This window comes from Engystomops pustulosus, chromosome 7 (assembly GCF_040894005.1).
Source record: "Engystomops pustulosus chromosome 7, aEngPut4.maternal, whole genome shotgun sequence".
In the NCBI taxonomy this organism is placed as follows: domain Eukaryota; kingdom Metazoa; phylum Chordata; class Amphibia; order Anura; family Leptodactylidae; genus Engystomops; species Engystomops pustulosus.
In genome coordinates this window covers 79,976,542-80,003,713 of record NC_092417.1, presented here as the reverse complement: position 1 = coordinate 80,003,713, position 27,172 = coordinate 79,976,542, and the positions used below count along the sequence as shown (strand labels likewise).

At 43.1% G+C, this 27,172-nt stretch overlaps 1 protein-coding gene and 1 long non-coding RNA gene across 2 annotated transcripts; one reads left to right on the top strand and one right to left on the bottom strand.

Annotated features, from left to right (window-relative positions):
- Window positions 1–17,094: 17,094 nt before the first annotated feature.
- On the bottom strand, window positions 17,095–22,584 carry LOC140068860 (uncharacterized). The gene is made up of 2 exons (XR_011848598.1): window positions 22,465–22,584; window positions 17,095–17,696 (listed from the first exon to the last, which is right to left on the bottom strand). It is a non-coding gene; the product is annotated as an uncharacterized lncRNA (long non-coding RNA).
- Window positions 22,585–23,175: 591 nt separating this feature from the next.
- On the top strand, window positions 23,176–26,142 carry FOXF1 (forkhead box F1). The gene is made up of 2 exons (XM_072117053.1): window positions 23,176–24,429; window positions 25,290–26,142. The coding sequence occupies exons 1-2, from the start codon at window positions 23,457–23,459 to the stop codon at window positions 25,442–25,444; spliced, it is 1,128 nt and encodes a 375-aa protein (XP_071973154.1). The 5' UTR covers window positions 23,176–23,456; the 3' UTR covers window positions 25,445–26,142.
- Window positions 26,143–27,172: the final 1,030 nt, after the last annotated feature.

Sequence of the window (27,172 nt, the reverse complement as noted above, 5' to 3'; positions counted from 1 at the left end):
GAGGAACTACCTTAATAAATCCCGTCCGGACCTGAATCCACCGCAGAGAACGCGTCGCTGGATCGCAAATGGGTCGGGTAAGTAAATCTGCCCCATTATGATCCCTCTAGTTCTGTGAGATGAAAATGTGGTTAGAGTATCAGTGTGCAGGTTTATATACACTTTCATATACCTTCTGAACATTGTACTAGTGTCTGACAACATAGAGAGTGAGACATATCAGTGACGATGAGAGAGATCCATTAGATGCCTATTACACACAATGATAGTCAGCTCTCCTACATCTCTGCTATTCCACAACACACTGCTTGATCTGCTGTGCCTTCTACTCTCTCCCCAGATAAAGCTTATGCCTGTAGCTTATGCTTGTTGCTGCCGGCAAGATTTCAGTGTATGTGTCAGTGTGAGCTCTGCCCTGGACTGCAGGGATGTGGGGATAGAGTGCAGGGAGCAGAGAGAGAGAAACTCAGCTCCACGACCATCACACATAAATCCAAGATGGCATCCCCAAACCTAAGTCAGAAGTTACAGCGTCAATTAACCTACCACATCAGGTGTTTGCCGTGTACGGCGGACAACAGGACCTGAACCAGCTGATCGTGTCCGGGTTAGACACAGGTGCACAGGACACATAGCAATGCCGAGGCTACTTGCTGGAACCAAGATGCCGCGACCGACTCATATCAGCACAGACATAACGAGTCCGGATTGTGCCGAAAGTCAAGAACCATGAGTCTTTACATTTATAAAGGAGATTATGCTACATCCAATGCCACATTTCCTACATCATAACAACATAAATATTGACTGTGGCCGGCAGAAGTGAGTTGTATAAACTATAAGGCGTAAGAACAAATGCTTGATGCATAGACTAAGGCCACTATATAACAAAGTCAATCAAAGTTATTCCTTGCCTATGAAGATATTTTCAACAATTCACCACATTGCAAGTGAAGGACATTCATATATCGCCCTCCTATATCCCACTCTTTTTATAAAAATACAGAGATTAAGTATTTTAAACCTTTTTTTTCTGAAAAGGTCGGCACTTGGGCCCTACAGTGCCACCTTTCATTATAGCCCAGCCTGTGATCCTACTTACACTGTTTACACAGATCTCATTTTATCTTTTATATGAAGTGTTAATTTGTTTTATATGAAATGTTGTTTGCCTATAGGTGAATTCAGGTACATTCATGTATTTATATTGTGACGTTCTGTTACCTATCAAATAAAGGTTATGTCAGAATCTATAGCCACAAAACTAAATAAGGCCAGTAGTTGTCATCAGGTCACTATTTGACTTTTTAATTCTTTTAAAACAATAAATATTTCTTCCAGATTTGCATCACGTGTCTGGTGTAGTGCGAGTTAGTGCTTGGTATTTTTTTATGGTTGTATATTTGTTTGGTACAGGTCGGAGCCCTGCACATTACCGATATCACCTCCACTAACACACCATTTGTATATACGTTTTATACATTTTTGTTAAGTGTATATTGGGAGGTAGGATAGTGCTGAGTACTGTCTTCTTTTAACTGATCATTTGCCAGCCCACTGTATTTTATTCAGATTTGGTACAGTATCATACGTGGGCATATGAATGAAACATGTCACGTGTATACATATTCATATGGCAGAGAAATAACGGACTTGAGAAATCATACATTTATATTATTTATATACAGCAATGGAGAGGTCAGGATTGGTTAGTAGATGGCGGAAAGACAAGAAATTCAGTTATAGCGTGGCATACGTTCGGCTGGAGAAGAGGTACCATCAGCGGTACAGTATGGTGACACACATGTAGGACCGATATGGGGACCAATATCTGTTCGCAAATTGTGCAGCCAGATATCTGTCCTCTTGACGTTCGTGTTAAAGAGGCCGTAAGAGGAAGATTCAAGATATAGAGACAGCAGACAGACAACCACTGGTGTCCTGTGGCAAGTCAGGGGTGATGTTACTTGCAGAAGTATATAGCTGGGTATCATCAGCATAAACATGGCACTGAAAATCAAAAAGGTCCAATGACACTGACACTCCTGTAACCCAGGAGACATTGTCATTGTGCCCTTGGAAGAGTATGACGTGAGTGCAATCATTTTAATTTAACTGCCCACTCTTTTGATCAAACTGAGACCCCTGCATCCTCATTCCTAATTCAGTACACACATATCATTCAGCTAAACCATGTGTATTTGTACATGGAGTGGAACAAAATAGCTGTCGGACAAACAACTTATCTAAAGTTAGCTTTAGAAATGGCTACATAAAATTTACGACTATAGGAGCTAAATGATTCTTTGTACCGTGTAAGCCAGTGGTTATATAGGTGAATGTTGACAGAACTCAGTTGTTGATACATTTTATTGGCTTACTAAAAAGGTTGACTAACATTGTCACCTTAGTAGTCTTGACATCTTGCAAGTGTCATCAAGCATCAAGTTTAGCCAATAAAAGGTATCGACTGAGGACTGTCAACATTTATCTATTGACTAGAGAAGATGACTTAACAGCTGAATTGGGGGTATTTTCTATATTAAGGGAACATGTTTCGTGTTTGTACATCTTACATCAGCTTTCCTTCCAAATGAAGTGATAACCACAGCAGCTCATTACCATCTAGGACTTTCCAACTCAGGATTTCATTGCCATCACTGGCCCACAGGAGATAGTGGCACTCTGGTGAGCAGGGGGCTCAGTATACAGCAGCACTGATTAGACGGCCTTGTGTCTGGGGACCCCCTGACATCAGCCATGTGTCAGACTAAACATTACAATCAGCTCCGCACTAGAAAGAGAGTGACTGTCACCAGGTCGCAATGCTGATGAGGAGCCAGAGACGCGCCAGGCATTAAGCACCTGCTTAGGACTGTTTGTGGGATTTTCCTGGTGTTGACAGACAAATTGACCAGATTGATGCCAGCGCTGGGGATGTGTGGGCTATGACTGCTGCAACATGTAAAAGTGATAGTGCTTTCATCTCCAGTCATCTCTGATGATACTGCAAGAAGAGTCATGTGACCAATACCCATCTACAAATTACATAGTGATTGGATGAATGATATTCTGCACAGAATGGATATGAATGATGAGTTTATATTCCAATATTCTTGTGGGTGTCATAGGGGTTATTTTACTATATGAGCTCATCTCTCTCTTATATAACATGAAAACAAACACACAACAAGAGGTGCATTTCCTTACACGTTTGTTGATCTACGTTTGTTGACCTACGGGAGGTCGCTTGGACTTTATCCCCAGCAGAAGAAACCTCATCCTCGCTAGTAGGAGAAGGTGCTACACGTACAGGTCAGTGCAACACTACTTACATCAACACATAGGCCAGAGTATAAAAAGTAATAGCATAGGGAGCCTTGCACCTAAGTTCAAACGCAACATTTTCTTTCAGCCAGCGCAGGTATATAAGGTTGATTTTAAAGAACTGCCTGTATCTCCTGTTCTGTAAATCTGAGAACCACAAGCCTGATGTGATCTGTTATCTTTAATATGACACCATGTTTCTAGGTACTATAGAACTAAAGATAGAGGCATCTGAATTAACTCTCCCCCTGCAGTCTCTAAATTTCACTTATCTCAGGCCTGTAACCAGGATGAGGGGGTATCCTCTAAGCCTCTAGGAGAGGCGGTTTTGCCATCAACATAGACAAAGGTTCTTTACTGTAAGAGCAGTGAGACTATGGAACTCTCTGCCGCAGGAGGTTGTTATGGCGGACTCTATGTACATGTTCAAGAGAGGCCTGGATGCCTTTCTGGAGAGCAAAAAATATCACGGGTTATGGGGATAAAACATTTATTTAATTCTTAAAGGTTGGACTTGTATCATATACTATGATACTATGAAAATATTCTCGGCTTGTTTACATGACTTTGGAGAAGACTAAATACTGTTCTCTTGTTAACAAATATAGTAATGGTGCTCCCATGGTAGTGCTAACACTTCCCAAATGTGTCAAGACTCACCCCTGCCGCGCTGACAACACACACACCCCCTACCCCACTCACAACACACACACTTCCACTTTCCCATTCACAACACACTCCCCCACTGACAACAATCCCCTTCCTAACTGACAACACAAACACTCAACTCACAAAAAAAGACACTCTCCCCTCCCCCACTCTCAGCACCCAAATGCCATTCTTAACACACACACAATCTTCTCCTAACCACTCACTACTGTCAGGAGCCTCCTTAACTCAACTTTTTCTAGAGCAGTCTACCATGCTACCGGTCACTGGCGGTGCTGTGGGGATGTGGCCTGCTGTGAATAGCTCAGACTAACCTTGGTTACAGAGGGGAGCTGAGCAGGGCCAGTCCCAGGTTTCAGTAGGCCCCTGGGCAACAGAGCCTCAACGGGCCCTATTGTAGTGAACTCACGCAGTGACACAAAAAATTCAGAAACTTAAACAGTCTTCTGTTCCCTAAAATATTTATCATACCAACAGCCCTCTCATGGTTATTTTATATACAGACCCCTTATGGTTATTTTATATACAGATCCCTTATGGTTATTTTATCTATAGCCCCTCGTGGTTATATTATATACTGCCCCTTATGGTTATATTATATACTGCCACTCCTGGTTATTTTATATACAGCCCCCTCATGGATTATATTATATAAGCTCCCCTCAACACCCCCCCCCCCTCATAGATCCATTATATACAGCCCCCCCCCCCCCCCTCCCATGGACAAAATGTGATCTGTTAATGAGAAAAAAAGAAAGTAATACTCACCTCAGTCCACAACTCCTCTGCTGGCATGCAATGCAGTGCAGTGACTTCAGAGCAGAGACGCACGGAGTGCCACTGCTGCGGACTGTTTGGCCATGTGGGCCACCCCCAGCAGCTCTGGGCCCCAGCACTTGCCCAGGTATGCCTGGTGCTGGCACCGGCCCTGGATTTGAGCGCCGGGAAAGGGGTCTGCAGTGGAGAACAGACTGACTGTATTGCCATCCCTCCTCAGTGTAGAAGGTTAGTTTGTGATATGGCAGAGCAGGCAGCGTGTAAAGAGACAGCAGGTGCTATCCAGGAGGGAATACTGGTACTCCCGGCCCCCTGTTACTTACCCAGACCTGTAACTGGAGTCCCACTACTGTATAAATATAACAAGTTGTCCTTTAATACTAGGTTAGATACCAACATTCTTATTACTACATACACTGCATACATCATTCTCTGTAGGTGCTACATTTATTCCACATTTTATGAACACTACACAGATTACTTACTTTATATATTTAAACATATTACATAGATTATATACATGGTACATAATCTATAGATTGCATATTTTACATACATATATTTTTACACTCCTAGAGATTATCTCCCTTCTATCACTCTTCAGATTCGCAGCATTACATTAACTGTATTTCTCCAGTAAGCATCTGACAGGGTCTGACAGGACTGTTTATTATACTCCAAACTATTGTTAGTTTCAGGATTTGATGCAATTTTTACCTCAAAATATCACAATTCAAATGACATTTGTGATAAGGTGTAAATGAGAAACCATCCATCGAGAAGCCCTGCAGTTATCCTCCTCCTGGTGCCCGGAAGATGTATGAATGAAGCCAGTGCTTGTAATCTTAGTGTGAAACCCAAACACAGCAGCCACCCAGTGAGCCAGACACAGCACTACATACAACTCTGCAACCCACTCTCACCCACACAGCACTGTACACCAACACCTCACAACACAGTGCATCCAGCTATATAACACACATCACACCAACTTCACTAAAACCACTACAACACAATCCACATCACTACCACAGCATACCACTACAACACAATCCACATCACTACCACAGCATACCACTACAATACAGCCCACATCACTACCACAGCATACCACTACAACACAATCCACATCACTACCACAGCATACCACTACAACACAGCCCACATCACTACCACAGCATACCACTACAACACAGCCCACATCACTACCACAGCATACCACTACAACACAGCCCACATCACTACCACAGCATACCACTACAGCACAGTCCACATCACTACCATAGCATACCACTACAACACAGCCCAAAGCATACCACTACAACACAGCCTACATCACTACCACAGCATACCACTACAACACAGCCCATATAACTACCACAGCATACCACTACAGCACAGTCCACATCACTACCACAGCATACCACTACAACACAGCCCACATCACTACCACAGCATACCACTACAGCACAGTCCACATCACTACCACAGCATACCACTACAGCACAGCCCACATCACTACCACAGCATACCACTACAACACAATCCACATCACTACCACAGCATACCACTACAATACAGCACACATCACTACCACAGCATACCACTACAACACAATCCACATCACTACCATAGCATACCACTACAACACAGCCCACATCACTACCACAGCATACCACTACAGCACAGTCCACATCACTACCACAGCATACCACTACAACACAGCCCACATCACTACCACAGCATACCACTACAGCACAGTCCACATCACTACCACAGAATACCACTACAACACAATCCACATCACTACCGCGGCATACCACTACAACACAGCCCACATCACTACCACAGAATACCACTACAACACAGCCCACATCACTACCACAGCATACCACTACAACACAATCCACATCACTGCCACAGCATACCACTACAACACAATCCACATCACTACCACAGCATACCACTACAACACAATCCACATCACTACCACAGCATAACACTACAACACAATCCACATCACTACCACAGCATACCACTACAACACAGCCCACATCACTACCACAGCATACCACTACAACACAATCCACATCACTACCACAGCATACCACTACAACACAGCCCACATCACTGCCACAGCATACCACTACAACACAATCCACATCACTACCACAGCATACCACTACAACACAGCCCACATCACTACCACAGCATACCACTACAACACAGCCCACATCACTACCACAGCATACCACTACAACACATTCCACATCACTACCACAGCATACCACTACAACACAGCCCACATCACTACCACAGCATACCACTACATCACAGCCCACATCACTACCACAGCATACCTCTACAACACAGGGCACATCACTACCACAGCATACCACTACAACACAGGGCACATCACTACCACAGCATACCACTACAACACAGCCCACATCACTACCACAGCATACCACTACAACACAATCCACATCACTACCACAGCATACCACTACAACACAATCCACATCACTACCACAGCATACCACTACAATACAGCCCACATCACTACCACAGCATACCACTACAACACAATCCACATCACTACCACAGCATACCACTACAACACCGCCCACATCACTACCACAGCATACCACTACAACACAGCCCATATCACTACCACAGCATACCACTACAGCACAGTCCACATCACTACCACAGCATACCACTACAACACAGCCCACATCACTACCACAGCATACTACTACAACACAGCCCACATCACTACCACAGCATACCACTACAGCACAGTCCACATCACTACCACAGCATACCACTACAACACAGCCCACAGCATACCACTACAACACAGCCCACATCACTACCACAGCATACCACTACAACACAGCCCATATCACTACCACAGCATACCACTACAGCACAGTCCACATCACTACCACAGCATACCACTACAACACAGCCCACATCACTACCACAGCATACCACTACAGCACAGTCCACATCACTACCACAGCATACCACTACAACACAGCCCACATCACTACCACAGCATACCACTACAACACAATCCACATCACTACCACAGCATACCACTACAATACAGCCCACATCACTACCACAGCATACCACTACAACACAATCCACATCACTACCACAGCATACCACTACAACACAGCCCACATCACTACCACAGCATACCACTACAGCACAGTCCACATCACTACCACAGCATACCACTACAACACAGCCCACATCACTACCACAGCATACCACTACAGCAAAGTCCACATCACTACCACAGAATACCACTACAACACAATCCACATCACTACCACAGCATACCACTACAACACAGCCCACATCACTACCACAGCATACCACTACAACACAATCCACATCACTACCACAGCATACCACTACAACACAGCCCACATCACTGCCACAGCATACCACTACAACACAATCCACATCACTACCACAGCATACCACTACAACACAGCCCACATCACTACTACAGCATATCACCACAACACAGCCCACATCACTACCACAGCATACCACTACAACACAATCCACATCACTACCACAGCATACCACTACATCACAGCCCACATCACTACCACAGCATACCTCTACAACACAGGGCACATCACTACCACAGCATACCACTACAACACAGGGCACATCACTACCACTGCATACCACTACAACACAGCCCACATCACTACCACAGCATACCACTACATCACAGCGCATATTATTACCACAGCATACCACTACAACACAGCCCACATCACTACCACAGCATACCACTACAACACAGCCCACATAACTACCACAGTATACCACTACAACACAGCCCACATCACTACCACAGCATACCACAACAACACAGCGCACATCACTACCACAGCATACCACTACAATACAGCCCACATCACTACCACAGCATACCACTAGAACACAGCCCACATCACTACCACAGTATACCACTACAACACAGCCCACATCACTACCACAGCATACCACTACAACACAATCCACATCACTGCCACAGCATACCACTACAACACAGCCCACATCACTACCACAGCATATCACTACAACACAGCGCACATCACTACCACAGCATATCACTACAACACAGCCCACATCACTACCACAGCATACCACTACAACACAGCGCACATCACTACCACAGCATACCACTACAACACAGCGCACATCACTACCACAGCATACCACTACAACACAGCCCACATCACTACCACAGCATACCACTACAACACAGCCCACATCACTACCACAGCATACCACTACAACACAATCCACATCACTACCACAGCATACCACTACAACACAGCCCACATCACTACCACAGCATACCACTACAACACAGACCATATCACTACAACAGCATACCACTACAACACAGCCCACATCACTACCACAGCATACCACTACAACACAGCCCACATCACTACCACAGCATACCACCACAACACAATCCACATCACTACCACAGCATACCACTACAACACAGCCCACATCACTACCACAGCATACCACTACAACACAGCCCACATCACTACCACAGCACACCACTACAACACAGCCCACATCACTACCACAGCATACCACTACAGCACAGTCCACATCACTACCACAGCATTTCATTACAACACAGCGCACATCACTACCACAGCATACCACTACAACACAGCGCACATCACTACCACAGCATACCACTACAACACAGCCCACATCACTACCACAGCATACCACTACAACACAGCCCACATCACTACCACAGCATACCACTACAGCACAGTCCACATCACTACCACAGCATATCACTACAACACAGCGCACATCACTACCACAGCACACCACTACAACACAGTCCACATCACTACCACAGCATACCACTACAACACAGCCCACATCACTACCAAAGCATACCACTACAACACAATCCACATCACTACCACAGCATACCACTACAACACAGCCCACATCACTACCACAGCATACCACTACAACACAGCTCACATCACTACCACAGCATACCACTGCAACACAATCCACACCACTACCACAGCATACCACTACAACACAATCCACACCACTACCACAGCATACCACTACAACACAGCCCACATCACTACCACAGCATACCACTACAACACAGCCCACATCACTACCACAGCATACCACTACAACACAGCCCACATCACTACCACAGCATACCTCTACAACACAGTCCACATCACTACCACAGCATACCACTACAACACAGCCCACATCACTACCACAGCATACCACTACAACACAGTCCACATCATCACGACAGCATACCACTACAGCACAGTCCACATCACTACCACAGCATACCACTACAACACAATCCACATCACTACCACAGCATACCACTACAACACAGCCCACATCACTACCACAGCATAGCACTACAACACAGCCCACATCACTACAACAGCATACCACTACAACACAATCCACATCACTACCACAGCATACCACTACAACACAATCCACATCACTACCACAGCATACCACTACAACACAGCCCACATCACTACCACAGCATACCACTACAACACAGCCCATATCACTACCACAACATACCACTACAACACAGCCCACATCAATACCACAGCATACCACTACATCACAATCCACATCACTACCACAGCATACCATTACAGCACAGTCCACATCACTACCACAGCATACCACTACAACACAGTCCACATCACTACCACAGCATACCACTACAACACAGCCCACATCACTACCACAGCATACCACTACAATACAGCCCACATCACTACCACAGCATACCACTACAACACAGTCCACACCACTACCACAGCATACCACTACAACACAGCCCACATCACTACCACAGCATACCACTACAACACAGTCCACATCACTACCACAGCATACCACTACAACACAGCCCACATCACTACCACAGCACACCACCACAACTCAGCCCACATCACTACCACAGCATACCACTACAACACAGCCCATATCACTACCACAGCATACCACTACAACACAGCGCACATCACTACCACAGCATACCACTACAACACAGCGCACATGACTACCACAGCATACCACTACAGCACAGTCCACATCACTACCACAGCATACCACTACAACACAATCCACATCACTACCACAGCATACCACTACAACACAGCCCACATCACTACCACAGCATACCACTACAACACAGTCCACATCACTACCACAGCATACCACTACAACACAGCCCACATCACTACCACAGCATACCACTACAGCACAGTCCACATCACTACCACAGCATACCACTACAACACAGCCCACATCACTACCACAGCATACCACCACAACACAGCCCACATCACTACCACAGCATACCACTGCAACACAATCCACACCACTACCACAGCATACCACTACAACACAGTCCACACCACTACCACAGCATACCACTACAACACAGCCCACATCACTACCACAGCATACCACTACAACACAGTCCACATCACTACCACAGCATACCACTACAACACAGCCCACATCACTACCACAGCATACCACTACAGCACAGTCCACATCACTACCACAGCATACCACTACAACACAGCCCACATCACTACCACAGCATACCACTACAACACAATCCACATCACTACCACAGCATACCACTACAATACAGCCCACATCACTACCACAGCATACCACTACAACACAATCCACATCACTACCACAGCATACCACTACAACACAGCCCACATCACTACCACAGCATACCACTACAGCACAGTCCACATCACTACCACAGCATACCACTACAACACAGCCCACATCACTACCACAGCATACCACTACAGCAAAGTCCACATCACTACCACAGAATACCACTACAACACAATCCACATCACTACCACAGCATACCACTACAACACAGCCCACATCACTACCACAGCATACCACTACAACACAATCCACATCACTACCACAGCATACCACTACAACACAGCCCACATCACTGCCACAGCATACCACTACAACACAATCCACATCACTACCACAGCATACCACTACAACACAGCCCACATCACTACTACAGCATATCACCACAACACAGCCCACATCACTACCACAGCATACCACTACAACACAATCCACATCACTACCACAGCATACCACTACATCACAGCCCACATCACTACCACAGCATACCTCTACAACACAGGGCACATCACTACCACAGCATACCACTACAACACAGGGCACATCACTACCACTGCATACCACTACAACACAGCCCACATCACTACCACAGCATACCACTACATCACAGCGCATATTATTACCACAGCATACCACTACAACACAGCCCACATCACTACCACAGCATACCACTACAACACAGCCCACATAACTACCACAGTATACCACTACAACACAGCCCACATCACTACCACAGCATACCACAACAACACAGCGCACATCACTACCACAGCATACCACTACAATACAGCCCACATCACTACCACAGCATACCACTAGAACACAGCCCACATCACTACCACAGTATACCACTACAACACAGCCCACATCACTACCACAGCATACCACTACAACACAATCCACATCACTGCCACAGCATACCACTACAACACAGCCCACATCACTACCACAGCATATCACTACAACACAGCGCACATCACTACCACAGCATATCACTACAACACAGCCCACATCACTACCACAGCATACCACTACAACACAGCGCACATCACTACCACAGCATACCACTACAACACAGCGCACATCACTACCACAGCATACCACTACAACACAGCCCACATCACTACCACAGCATACCACTACAACACAGCCCACATCACTACCACAGCATACCACTACAACACAATCCACATCACTACCACAGCATACCACTACAACACAGCCCACATCACTACCACAGCATACCACTACAACACAGACCATATCACTACAACAGCATACCACTACAACACAGCCCACATCACTACCACAGCATACCACTACAACACAGCCCACATCACTACCACAGCATACCACCACAACACAATCCACATCACTACCACAGCATACCACTACAACACAGCCCACATCACTACCACAGCATACCACTACAACACAGCCCACATCACTACCACAGCACACCACTACAACACAGCCCACATCACTACCACAGCATACCACTACAGCACAGTCCACATCACTACCACAGCATTTCATTACAACACAGCGCACATCACTACCACAGCATACCACTACAACACAGCGCACATCACTACCACAGCATACCACTACAACACAGCCCACATCACTACCACAGCATACCACTACAACACAGCCCACATCACTACCACAGCATACCACTACAGCACAGTCCACATCACTACCACAGCATATCACTACAACACAGCGCACATCACTACCACAGCACACCACTACAACACAGTCCACATCACTACCACAGCATACCACTACAACACAGCCCACATCACTACCAAAGCATACCACTACAACACAATCCACATCACTACCACAGCATACCACTACAACACAGCCCACATCACTACCACAGCATACCACTACAACACAGCTCACATCACTACCACAGCATACCACTGCAACACAATCCACACCACTACCACAGCATACCACTACAACACAATCCACACCACTACCACAGCATACCACTACAACACAGCCCACATCACTACCACAGCATACCACTACAACACAGCCCACATCACTACCACAGCATACCACTACAACACAGCCCACATCACTACCACAGCATACCTCTACAACACAGTCCACATCACTACCACAGCATACCACTACAACACAGCCCACATCACTACCACAGCATACCACTACAACACAGTCCACATCATCACGACAGCATACCACTACAGCACAGTCCACATCACTACCACAGCATACCACTACAACACAATCCACATCACTACCACAGCATACCACTACAACACAGCCCACATCACTACCACAGCATAGCACTACAACACAGCCCACATCACTACAACAGCATACCACTACAACACAATCCACATCACTACCACAGCATACCACTACAACACAATCCACATCACTACCACAGCATACCACTACAACACAGCCCACATCACTACCACAGCATACCACTACAACACAGCCCATATCACTACCACAACATACCACTACAACACAGCCCACATCAATACCACAGCATACCACTACATCACAATCCACATCACTACCACAGCATACCATTACAGCACAGTCCACATCACTACCACAGCATACCACTACAACACAGTCCACATCACTACCACAGCATACCACTACAACACAGCCCACATCACTACCACAGCATACCACTACAATACAGCCCACATCACTACCACAGCATACCACTACAACACAGTCCACACCACTACCACAGCATACCACTACAACACAGCCCACATCACTACCACAGCATACCACTACAACACAGTCCACATCACTACCACAGCATACCACTACAACACAGCCCACATCACTACCACAGCACACCACCACAACTCAGCCCACATCACTACCACAGCATACCACTACAACACAGCCCATATCACTACCACAGCATACCACTACAACACAGCGCACATCACTACCACAGCATACCACTACAACACAGCGCACATGACTACCACAGCATACCACTACAGCACAGTCCACATCACTACCACAGCATACCACTACAACACAATCCACATCACTACCACAGCATACCACTACAACACAGCCCACATCACTACCACAGCATACCACTACAACACAGTCCACATCACTACCACAGCATACCACTACAACACAGCCCACATCACTACCACAGCATACCACTACAGCACAGTCCACATCACTACCACAGCATACCACTACAACACAGCCCACATCACTACCACAGCATACCACCACAACACAGCCCACATCACTACCACAGCATACCACTGCAACACAATCCACACCACTACCACAGCATACCACTACAACACAGTCCACACCACTACCACAGCATACCACTACAACACAGCCCACATCACTACCACAGCATACCACTACAACACAGTCCACATCACTACCACAGCATACCACTACAACACAGCCCACATCACTACCACAGCATACCACCACAACACAGTACATACCACTACATAAAATACCTCCAAATGCTGCACAACATTTCTTAACAACTTATACACCTTTGGACATCACTACATGACTTTCTTTAGACCATTACATTTTTCTCTCTCTTTCTAGAACTTTCCTGTTACCCGTAGCAACAAATCAAAGCTTTCTTTTTGTATCCCATTCTACTACATGTGCTACACCAGGGGGCATGTACCAAGACCAGTGTTCCCCCTTGTCCTGGTGCAGTGTGTGTAATTTATGATGAGACACATACCTCATCATAAAATTGGTGCACAAACACAGCAGGCCTAGCTACAATCTCCGTCAGCAGGGAATTGAATGGATTTTACGAAGCTTTCATGACAGTTTTCTGACATCTATAATTGTAAATATGGTGGAATCTGATGGCGAGAGCCCCTTAAGCAGCAAAAAACTTCCAAAAGTGCATACTTTTTAAATTTTTGCGGATTTTTCTACTGCAAAAATGAGTTCAGAGAGAATCTATTACCTACATATGTAACACATTGGGTCACATCTACTTACCTGGTCCAGTCGCAATCCCGCGGCGCGTTGTCCGACGCTGATTCGGGTCTGCCGGTATTCACTAAGATCGTGCGCCCGATATCCAGCAGGTTTTGCTGCTGCGGCGAGGTCCGCCAGAGTTCACCTTCTTCTTCCCAGCGCATGTAAGTGCTGATCTTGCGACACAATTTTTTTTTTTAATTCCGTGTTTTTTCTGAATCCGTCTGGTTGTCCGACAGCCACGCCCCCCGATTTCTGTTGCGTGAAAGCCGGCCCCGATGCGCCACAATCCGATCGCGTGCGTCAAAATCCCGGGGCAATTCGCCGCAAATCAGAAATATTCAGGAAACCTGACGAAAGTGCGGCGTTCGGACCCTTAGTAAATGAGCCCCATTATGATGCTTTAACTTTATATCACCATAAGACCCAAGATCTTCTATTTACCTTTCATTCCCAATAGACTTTAAAGGACCTTCTCTTATCTTTCGATACACATACGTTATTAATAGCAGAAAAAAGGACCTAACGGAAGGGGGAACATTACCTGCCATACCCAGGTGTGAACCTAGCCTAGTATGTATCTTATTAATACACAGATCTGCTACACACCTATACATATAATGATGGTAGTAATCAGTAATCATCACTCGGGTCCAAGTGCAAATTGTGTGCCAAGCCCCCAATTTTAATGTAGTTTTTATAGTACTTGTCTTCTCATATAGGAAAGGTTTTAGGCAAAAAAGCTCTAAAAAAATTACCCCGATACGGTAATTCACTCAATCATACATTCACACATATACATCATACATTTTTATTTATTTGCACATTTTATTTACACTTATATGTACGTGGCACAAACACTATGGGGAGGATTTATGAGAGCAAAACAGATACACATTGCAGCCAATCAATGTTCAGATTTAAAGGGTCGCGCTATTCATTTTCGCCTGACTGTTCGCTGTTTTCGGGATTTGTGCAGCTTTGACAGGTATTTAACAGGGGTTTGCGCTTGGATAGTGTCACACAGAATCGTTTTAGGCGCAGCTGCACTGGCTTTCATGCGACAGAGATTGGGGGGGTGCGTGCCATTGGACTGAGCTCAGGATTTAAGTTTCAAATTGTGTCGCAAGACCAAGCACTTAGATGCACCACAAAGAAAAAGGTGAACTCCATGGGATCTGAGCGGGGAAGTGACACATGCAGGATCAGGCGCGCAATCTTAGTGAATCGCGGCACAATGCATGATCATCGGACAGTGCACTTTCTGTGAACTCCAAGGAACGGTAAGTAAATGTGCCCCAATGTTCCTTCAGCAAATGAAAGCCATTGGTTGCCATGAGCAACTAAAACAGTTTTGCTCTCAGACACTTCTGATAAATCTCCCATATATATGTACAATCACACACCTATATTACAAACAGATATACCCTGTCTCCCTGTGTAACCTCTTGTGAACATGAATTGTTCAGTTTCTGTCGCTCTGTGTGTTTTTATCCTTATAGTGCTGCAGAAAATGCTGGTGCTATATAAACATGGATAGTACATTTTATTTACACACATAAACATTACTACACATTCAATGACACATAGTGCTGAAGATTGCTAATAGACTGCCATGGATGTCAACAATGTGCAAGATTTCTCAAAGTAACTGATGCTGGATGAATTATTTTATGCATCATGTAAGGCCAAGTTCACACAAGCGCCAGAATTTCCATTTAATTACCTCTGTTAAAAAAAAGTATGATAGAAATAGTGAACATAAAAGGAGACATAGGGGGGATGTATGATATGCTGGCACCAGTGTATTATGTGCCCCCCAGCCCCTGGCAGGGCAGTTCTAGGACAGGTCCTGTCTGATATAGGACTGCACTATAGCCTGTGCCAAGCCCATATCTTAGTTAAAGATTTTGGTGCAATATTAGAACACCTTGCTCTGTCTTCTATCATTCCTCTTTTGGACTTGTCCATGTGCCTCCTGGTGACTGCCTCATTTAAAGTAGTCTTCCACTTTGGTCTAAGTGTCTATCCCATTGTATAACATATAAAGTACATAGATTTCCCTGTTGGTGAAGCTTGGAGCATATTGTTATCTGTCCCAATTTGTCCCAGGTTTTTCATTCTTTTTCCTGCAAAAAAAAAAATACATTTAACGTTTTGGATATGGTTTTATAGGTGCAGGGACAAGGTAATATATACACTAACTGGATGACACTGCGTGTACACACCTCATACTTGTATGTATGAGGATATGGACTTGCAATCTAAAATATAGACACAGACACATATTCTATACATTGATCACATACAAACACTGAACAGATTATATATAATATATATATATATATATATATATATATATATATATATATATATATATATATATATATATACTGTTATATATATAGCCCACATAATATCAAATACACTTTAATAAATGTTATTATGCACTTGTCCACATAATATTGTATTGTATATTGTCCACATAATATTGTAAACATTAACCCAATATTTTATTGACTGACCGCATTTTATATATACTGATCATGTGATATAATCACTGTCCACAAAGTATAAAATGCAATAATCTAATTATATTATATATACACCAATTCAAGGATAATCTATACATAACATATGCTGATCCGGGATTATACAATACAATTACCGCAGATCGTTCCCTATTTTAAGCAAATGATAATATATTGACTGGCAAGAATGTATAATTCATGAAAGTGAAAAAACAGGAAAATAATTGTATCATATTATCAGAACCAATAAAACACACAGGAATGAATGTATGGGGTGAGGATTTGCTAGTTTTTAAGCTACATATCATATGTATCCAAATACATAATGCACATCTTTATACATAATTTTCACCATCTAACACGATATTATTATTATCATTATTATAATTATTATAATTATTATTATTATTATTATTCAATCATTATTTGAGGTATTGTTCATTTTCTGCAATTCAGGTCAGCTGAAGATTCTTCTCCTGTATAATAACTGTAAAATAAGTGTTATTGATTAGATATCTTATGGTTACAATGTAGCTGCTGATATTGATCTTCCCCTTCGCTGCTTCTCGTTCATGTTTGGTTTCATCTTGTACTTGTGTATGTTTTGTTTTTGTTTTTTGTTTTTTTGTTTTTTACACAGGGATAATGATCTGTGTATGATAATTCACTCCTTACTGGGAATGAGATTAGAATTCGTTTTACCATCAACTAATTTGAGATTTACTACTGATTAGAAAAACGAATTATTTCATTATTTGATGATATAATGCATGACCCCAAATTTGGAGGCAGAGCCCAGTCATGTAGTCATGGATGCGACAGAGGGGACATAGACTATAGTTATGTATTTCTGAAAAATCTCCTGTAGATTTTTGGGGGCACCAAAAGATTAATAGAAAAATCATGTCAAGAAATTAGAAATAATAACAACAATAAGTCAATCAAATATAATACAATAAATATATACATACATATACTAAGAATTATAAGGCTGATTTATGATTGACAGTTATATTTCTACAGAAGCCTCATATATGGAAACTGGTGCCTGATCTTGATGTGATGGCTATAAGATCATGCTGTTATTATTATTATTATTATTATTATTATTATTATTATTATTATACGTTCACTGTGAACACGTCCATGACACAGCCATAAACTGGCGGCCGCGCTATCAGAAGTCACAGGCAGGCAAATGGTTAATGGCATGGTGGGGGGTCAATCGGGCACAAACCCTACACCTTCATCTTATCGCACTACATAAGGTCTATGTATAATCTACTTAATCTATCTATATGTTATCTATCTATCTTGACTGATGAGACGCCGTCCTTTAATTGAAATCTTGAATAATTGAATTTCCACTTTTTGTATCCTATCTATCCCTTTAATATCTATATATCCATCAATGTAGCTATCTAGACATACTAGACACCATTAATAACAAATCTGTATTGAAGCTTTAGTGATATTTTCAACTATATATGCCTCTACTACCTATCTATCGATGTTAGCGATAAGTATTTATGTGTTATAGATGTTTTGTCAACTATTCTATTTTTGTAATGTTATCTATATTTGCGATATCTATCTATTTTTTCTTCTGCCTACGGTCTCACCTATTTTTATATAAAATACTTGTCGCATATCTATCCATAAATATAAGCACAATGACTGTCCGTGATAAACTATACAATAGTGTAGTCTAATTGGAAATCAAATGTGCAGCTATGGTATAATGTATATTGTATATGTAAATCAATTGGTTGTATGCTATATATTGCCTGGAAGTGGTTGTATATTGTATATCATATAGACAGCGATTATGTACACTAAATGTAAACCATTATACATATATAATGTCAAATATGTGTAAATCATTATATGTAAATCATTATGCACAGTGGTTGTATGGTCCGATACCTTACATAAAATTATTGTTATATCTATCTTTTACATGGACTGTATAATTTACAGAGGTTGTATACTGAATTCAATGTATTTAATACAGTAATTGTATGTAATATACGATACATATATAGTGGTTGTGTTTAGTGGCTCAGAGTGCTCCAATATTTATATTTTTCTATAATCTGATACTGTATGAATACATATGGTCATGTAACTTATGGAAACTGTATTCGACATCCTGCGACTTGCAGTTCAACAGTGACAGGATGAAGTAGCAGGATGAAGTCTGTCCTGTCCCATTGTCATGTGTTGTGCCATGGTAATAATGAAACATATGGGGAGGGGTCAGCAGGTAGGGTGCCATTCAGTGTCCTCCCTGTCATCACTTCTTCGAGTGTCTGTCTGTATCCAGGGGCCAGCATCACCTTATGTAAACGTGCACCCCCATCATCAGCTCAGTGTTAATTAGAAGCAGGGAGAGGAGAGAGGGGAGCAGTCCTGTCTGCTGTGTCCATGGGTGGCCTGCAGTCTGATAAACACAGGCCCCTCACAGAGCTGCAGTCTGCACCTATAGACATACACTGGGGCTCAAGTTACACTTAACTCCTCTGCAGTCTACTACTCCACTTAAACAATTAGCTGCTGCACAGAAAGGGTCCTCTGTGAGCCCCCCACCCTCCAAAAAGAACACAATGCCCCCCATGCCTTACACAGGCACACGTCCCAATCCAAGACATTGAATTGGTGATAAAAATATTTAAAAATCAATGCATTATATTTTATTATGGCGCAAAACAAGAGTTCTAGTTTTCTAGAGAACCTATGAAATAAATAAGATAATGTGAGATAGATGTTACAATAGATATTGGATAGCTAGACAAACAGAGAACTACTAGAGATGGATGATAGATAGATAGATAGATAGATAGATAGATAGATAGATAGATAGATAGATAGGCTAAATATTACAATCGATGTGATCCTATGTATAGCTTTATCATCACTGTCAGTATTGGTTTTTAAAGTGTAATATTTTATTCGCTAAATGATAGTATACTGTATACAGGATACTGACACTGTATAAGGATCAGCACCAGTATACGGTATACTGTCCTATATAAGGTCATCAAATATATTGTTAGTATCCAATATATTTTCCTTAAGAACCTGTAAAGGGTTAGTGGCAGAAAATATAAGAGTAAGGTCAATAGAATCGGTGTTTTTGTTAGATGTAAAGGTGTCATACACTATTATTAAGCTGATTGTCAGTATTTCATATAATATCGTATATTATCTATACAAATTTTAGTATAAGCAGAATAAAGATTTGTCTACATGCGAGGTGTTAGTAAGAGTTTGTGACATGATTTAGAAGTACATTATAAGAGACTGTATTCAGTATAACGTCCAAGTATAAGCCCGAGTACAAGTCCGAGACAGATCTAATGTAATATATATATGGATTGTTTATATCGTGTGTAGTATAGCAATATGTGTATTCACTATAAAATGATTATAAGTGGATGCATACAGTGTATACAGGAAACGTATATAATGTAAGCTGCTTGTTAGTACTCATACTAGAACACATATACATACATTATTATGATGACATAATTACAACAGAAAAAGGTTGTATGTAATTACCCGATATATCGGAATTATCAGATATCAGAGTTTTTCAAGGAAAATGGTATTTGTACCAGATAAAGAAAATTAGAGACGAGCTCCAAAATACACAGTACATATATATATATATATATATATATATATATATATATATATATATATATATATATATATATATACACCTATTCTGTGCCACATATCTTTTTACACACTTGTCATCACTCGTGTTCTATGTTATATGTTATACATATTCTTCCTTCCCTTTTACATCTGTATGTGTTTTTGTTACAGTGGGTGTTTCGTTATACTCGTTTCGTTTTATATGATCCCACAAATCAGGTAAAAAAAACAATGAAACCTTCCCTTTCTTCCTGTTTGGTGGAAATGTTTTATTAATAGATTAATTGTCCTTTTTTGACAATCCAGGTAAAAAATAATTGTACTGTGCTCCTCACAATTTTATTGTAGCAGTAGTTGCCACTTTTACCAACAACGATTCTGTTTTGACTGTTATTCTCTAGTTTTATTAGTCAGACATTTCACAAACTTTCCCTATTTTCAGTCACTTGGTTGGTATAAGAGAGGCGCCCATCAGTGATGATCACATAGATGTGTACGAGCCAGTCCATGCCCCCCACCCCCTGGTAGACTGCAGGTGAGCCTGGCGCCCACAGCCCGTCCTCCCCAGGGGGAGAACTTCACAGGGAGAATTGGATTATTATCACCCAGGGGAGAGGTGACCTGATGTCCTCATTTCACAGCCACTTGATTTGCTAACCACGAACAGGGGAGAGTGTCAGTAAGTTGGTGACTGAGGACTTACCCTGCAGGTCAGCTCTGTCCGCTGATTTCTGGGGATGGAGCCTGGAGCAGAAGCCCTGGACAGAACAGATTTGCAGCAGCAGAGACGCTTGTGAGGATTCGGCCGAGCTGCGGTTTTTTTTTATTCCCAGAACCTGTTTACATTGGAGTTGTATAAACTTCCTGCCATGTTCTCTGTATCTAGAAATCTCCCGCACAAGCCGCGTCCACCTTCCCTTAGCCCCAGTGTCCCCTGATCTTCTCTTATTACTTCCCATCTAGAGATTTGCTGCATTTTTACCCTTTTCTGCCAAGTCCTGGGAGCCACAAATATGTTCTAATATCCGCTGTACCGAGAGACAGGGAGACAGTCAGCAGTCAGGAGAGGGCTTACAATATCTGCTTTTATAGCTACACGTGTCAGCCATATTCCTACTTATAAGGACTGATGTAAGTGCTGGCTGGGACTTGTAGTTACTTCATATATGACACCCTATATAACTGTCCAGCCTGGGATCATACACTTATAGAGGTGGTCATCACATGAGGGAGATCTATGGAGGAGTTGTTAGAAGTTCTATGTAATAAGTGAGATAAATAGAGATTATAAGAGAGTTGAGCTGTTGCTCCTTTAAGTGACCCCCAGTTACCGGGGGAGGGGAGAAGTTGGGGGGGGGGGTGTCAGTGGGCGGGGAGACCCTTCTTCTTACGCCTCTCTGTGAAGAACCGACAGACTCTGATGACAAGAGATAAGTAAAAGGCGATCACTCTGGAGGGCACAGTCCTGCTGCCATGAGAAGCAGCAACTCCCTGCAGCCGCACACACACAGTAAGAGGGGCAGTACAGCACAGCAGTAACAGCGGAGCCGCAGCTGGACAGTAACTTTGGAAGAAGTCGGGACAGCACAGTATAACCGGACAGAGGCTCTGGAAATAGTCTCCATCCTGCTCCATCTTTACCCCCAGGACAAGCTGCAGATCTCCATCCCGAAACCCCCCTGCCTTCCTTCTAAGATGACAGCAGAGATCCAGCAGCCCCCAGCACAGACCCCTGCACAGAGCAGCCCCATGTCCGCGGCCCCAGAGAAGCACAGCGGGCAAACCTCTGTCATGGAATCAGCTTCCTGTGCCACCAAGACCAAGAAGACCAATGCTGGCATCAGGAGGCCGGAGAAGCCCCCCTACTCCTACATAGCCCTGATCGTCATGGCTATCCAGAGCTCGCCCACCAAGCGTCTGACCCTCAGTGAGATCTACCAGTTCCTACAGAGCCGCTTCCCCTTCTTCAGGGGGTCCTACCAGGGCTGGAAGAACTCTGTCAGACACAATCTGTCCCTCAATGAGTGCTTTATCAAGCTGCCCAAAGGCCTGGGCAGACCTGGCAAAGGACACTATTGGACCATTGACCCCGCCAGTGAGTTTATGTTCGAGGAAGGTTCCTTCAGGAGGAGGCCCAGGGGCTTCAGAAGAAAATGCCAGGCTCTGAAACCCATGTATAGCATGATGAACGGCCTGGGCTTCAACCACATTCCAGATACCTACAGCTTCCAGGGATCTGGTGGGACCATCTCTTGTCCACCCAATAGCCTGTCACTAGACAGTGGCATAGGGATGATGAACGGTCATTTGCCAAGTAATGTGGATGGAATGGGGCTAAGCGGACACCCGCACCTGGCTGCCAATGGTGGTCATTCTTATATGGGCAGTTGTACAGGGTCCACAGGAGGTGACTATCCTCATCATGACTCCGGCTCTCCTCTCCTCGGAGGGGGAGCAGTAATGGAACCTCATTCTGTGTACACAAGTCCTTCATCAGCTTGGGCACCAACCTCTACTGCCCTCTCTGGAGGTGCCCCGTATATTAAGCAACAGCCCCTGTCACCCTGCAACTCTGCCAACAATCCCCTGTCCTCCAGCCTCTCCTCACACACCCTGGAGCAGCCATACCTGCACCAGAACAGTCACAACACAGCATCAGATCTACAAGGTAAGTGGCACTTTTCCCCTGGCTCAGTAGGAGCTCTATAACCCGTAACTCTAGGAAGAGAAGAGAATGCTGTAAGTCGCTTAATAATCGGATCTGTGTAGTAGTTCATGATTCTCTTTCCTTTAATGGTGGGGGTGGTATCTGTGCGATCTGGAGAAAATGAGGGGAAATAAGGGGGGTGGGTGTTGTGTGAATCCCTACATATGGAACATGGCAGCAGTTAGTGTGGAGACACTGGATAATTATGGCTCCTGAGGGTTCAGATTGTGTCTGAGGCCCTGGGCTCCGGGTGCCCTATGAGGGCTAATGTGTCAAAGGCCCCCAAGTCACATCAGACCTCTCTACCTCATGCTAGAAGGTTTGAGTGATAGAAGAGTCTTTTAAGGAAGGACTAGGCAAAGATACAAAGAGGAAGAAGGAAATAACATTACAATTAGTAAAGTAATGGCTGATCTACTGCTGCTGTATCAATTATAACATTATGATCCCCTTCTCCTTATGTGAAAATAATAATACAATTATTATTTGAGTTATTTACTCTAGAGATGCATGTCACACGTTTACAGTTGTCAGAGAGCAGGAAATATCGAGGGGAAAGAGATTTTACGTCTGTATCTTTCCCTCTGTCTGTGAGTTTCTTCTAAATTGAAGCAGTTTCCTTCCGTGACAATTAACATAATTGCCCCAAATAAGTGGCTCGGATTAGAACTGTGTACACTAAAATATGGAATAATAGTAATAGTAATGGCAATACCACCAGACTTGCGGTGTGTGCATAGAATTAGTTATTATTTGTCGCAGATGCAGGGTTAGGGTGTTCCTGATTTTACTAACTGAACCCCTTTGTGTCTCCTGTACAGGTGTTCCCAGGTACCACTCCCAGTCCCCCAGCATGAATGACAGGAAAGAGTTTGTGTTCTCTTTTAATGCCATGGCCTCCTCCATGCACGGGGGCAGCGGCTCCTACTACCACCAGCAGGTCAGCTACCAGGACATCAAGCCTTGTGTAATGTGAGGACCCCCTGACCACCCCCCAACCAAGGGCTCTGCACCTAGGCCTGGCCGCAGGATACTGACTCTCAGAACTCCTGTAACCTCAGATAAATGGGACCCCTACCAGTCCTCCACTGTCCAGCTCAGAGTTATAGTCAGTAACTCTCATCATTTCATACTCCTGCATTCACAATTTATTGGAACGCGATGGTTATTGAATCCTTACAAGAATATTGACAGCTGGGCAAGAGGAATCACAAGCAACAATGTATCAAACAGTAAGCAATAAGAATAAGGTATCTCCCAGGACACCTTCCTGTCACCCACCAGACTTTCCTGGGATCCTGCTGGCCGATAGGAGTGGATCCAGGCCCAAATTCGCCATCTGCAGAGACTTTGTGGCACTTTTGATGTTCCTTTATATTTATTGATCTTGTATAAGTAGAAGAGGCGCCCCCTGCAGTTATTATTAGTATTTTAGGGTCTTTTCTTGGCAATATTTGCCGTGTAAAGTTTTTTTTATGTTTGGTCACTGTAAATCCAGAAGAATCTATGACCGGGTTTCGATATAATGAAGGACTGGTTATATACGTCTCTTTGTATTTGGGATTAAAGTTCTCGATTTTATTTTTCTCTGCACTGTAAAAAAAATATCAATTTTTTGTGTCTGTAAATTAAAAAAAGGAAAATTTCAAATAAAATTTTTATGCTATTTGTTAATTTTCAGAGAAATCTTCCTTCTTTCCAACAACTTGAGAAAAACATTTTCTTTTCCATGTGATTTTTACGCTGGAGTTTGAATAATTTCGGCTTGAGTTAAATTACTGAAAAGAAAAAATTAGATTTTAATAACAATAATCACAATAACATTTTTCATTTTATTTATGAGGTATGGATATTTATCTGTCCACTAGTTGCTATAACTAACACATAACGTGAGAAAATGGATTCATCTTGTAGTTCCACCAAAACTTAGACCCAGAACCCCCGCCCGCCCCCCAGTCTCCCCAGTTGGTGATTTACTTTTTTTCAGAGCTGACAAATGCAGAATTTGAACCGAGATAGCAGAGTAAATGACAGATGTGTAGCATAATACGTTTCATGTGGAGTGTATATAATCATAATAAAGAAAGAAAATAGAAAAGACAGCAGCCAAGGAATTCTAAATGTTTTTTTTTTTTTTCATTTTGAATTTCTTGGAGAGCTGCTGGTTTTTCTATTTACTCGGTGGATTAGATGGACGTGGTCATGGCCCTGGGCTTGCACCCACTTTAGCTGTTTATGTGCCGCTGTTTTTCAATATTTTTTTTTTATAATAAAGTTTATGTAGCAGATTGATTGTATATATATATATATATATATATATATATATATATATATATATACACATCTGCATGTATAAAATGTATATATGCATTTTGGTGTGTGTGATGTGAGAATAGTAACAGCATTGAAACTGACAGTTGTATTTGTATGATTTCTGTCTCTGATATTGTTATAGTGGTTATTTGCTGCTATTATTATTATCATCATCATCATCATCATCATCATCATCATCATCGTTGCTACGTTTATGTGTTATTGTTCTAGAATACTGTTTGGGGTAATATAAGACTGAATGGAGGTGGAGATGGAGGTGGAGATGAACTGTGATGGCATCAGGTATAGGTCAAAGAAGGTTTTGGGTTCTCATATGAACTGATTTGTAGTCAGAGGTAATAGGGGTCGGCAGTACACAAAATGGGGTGCT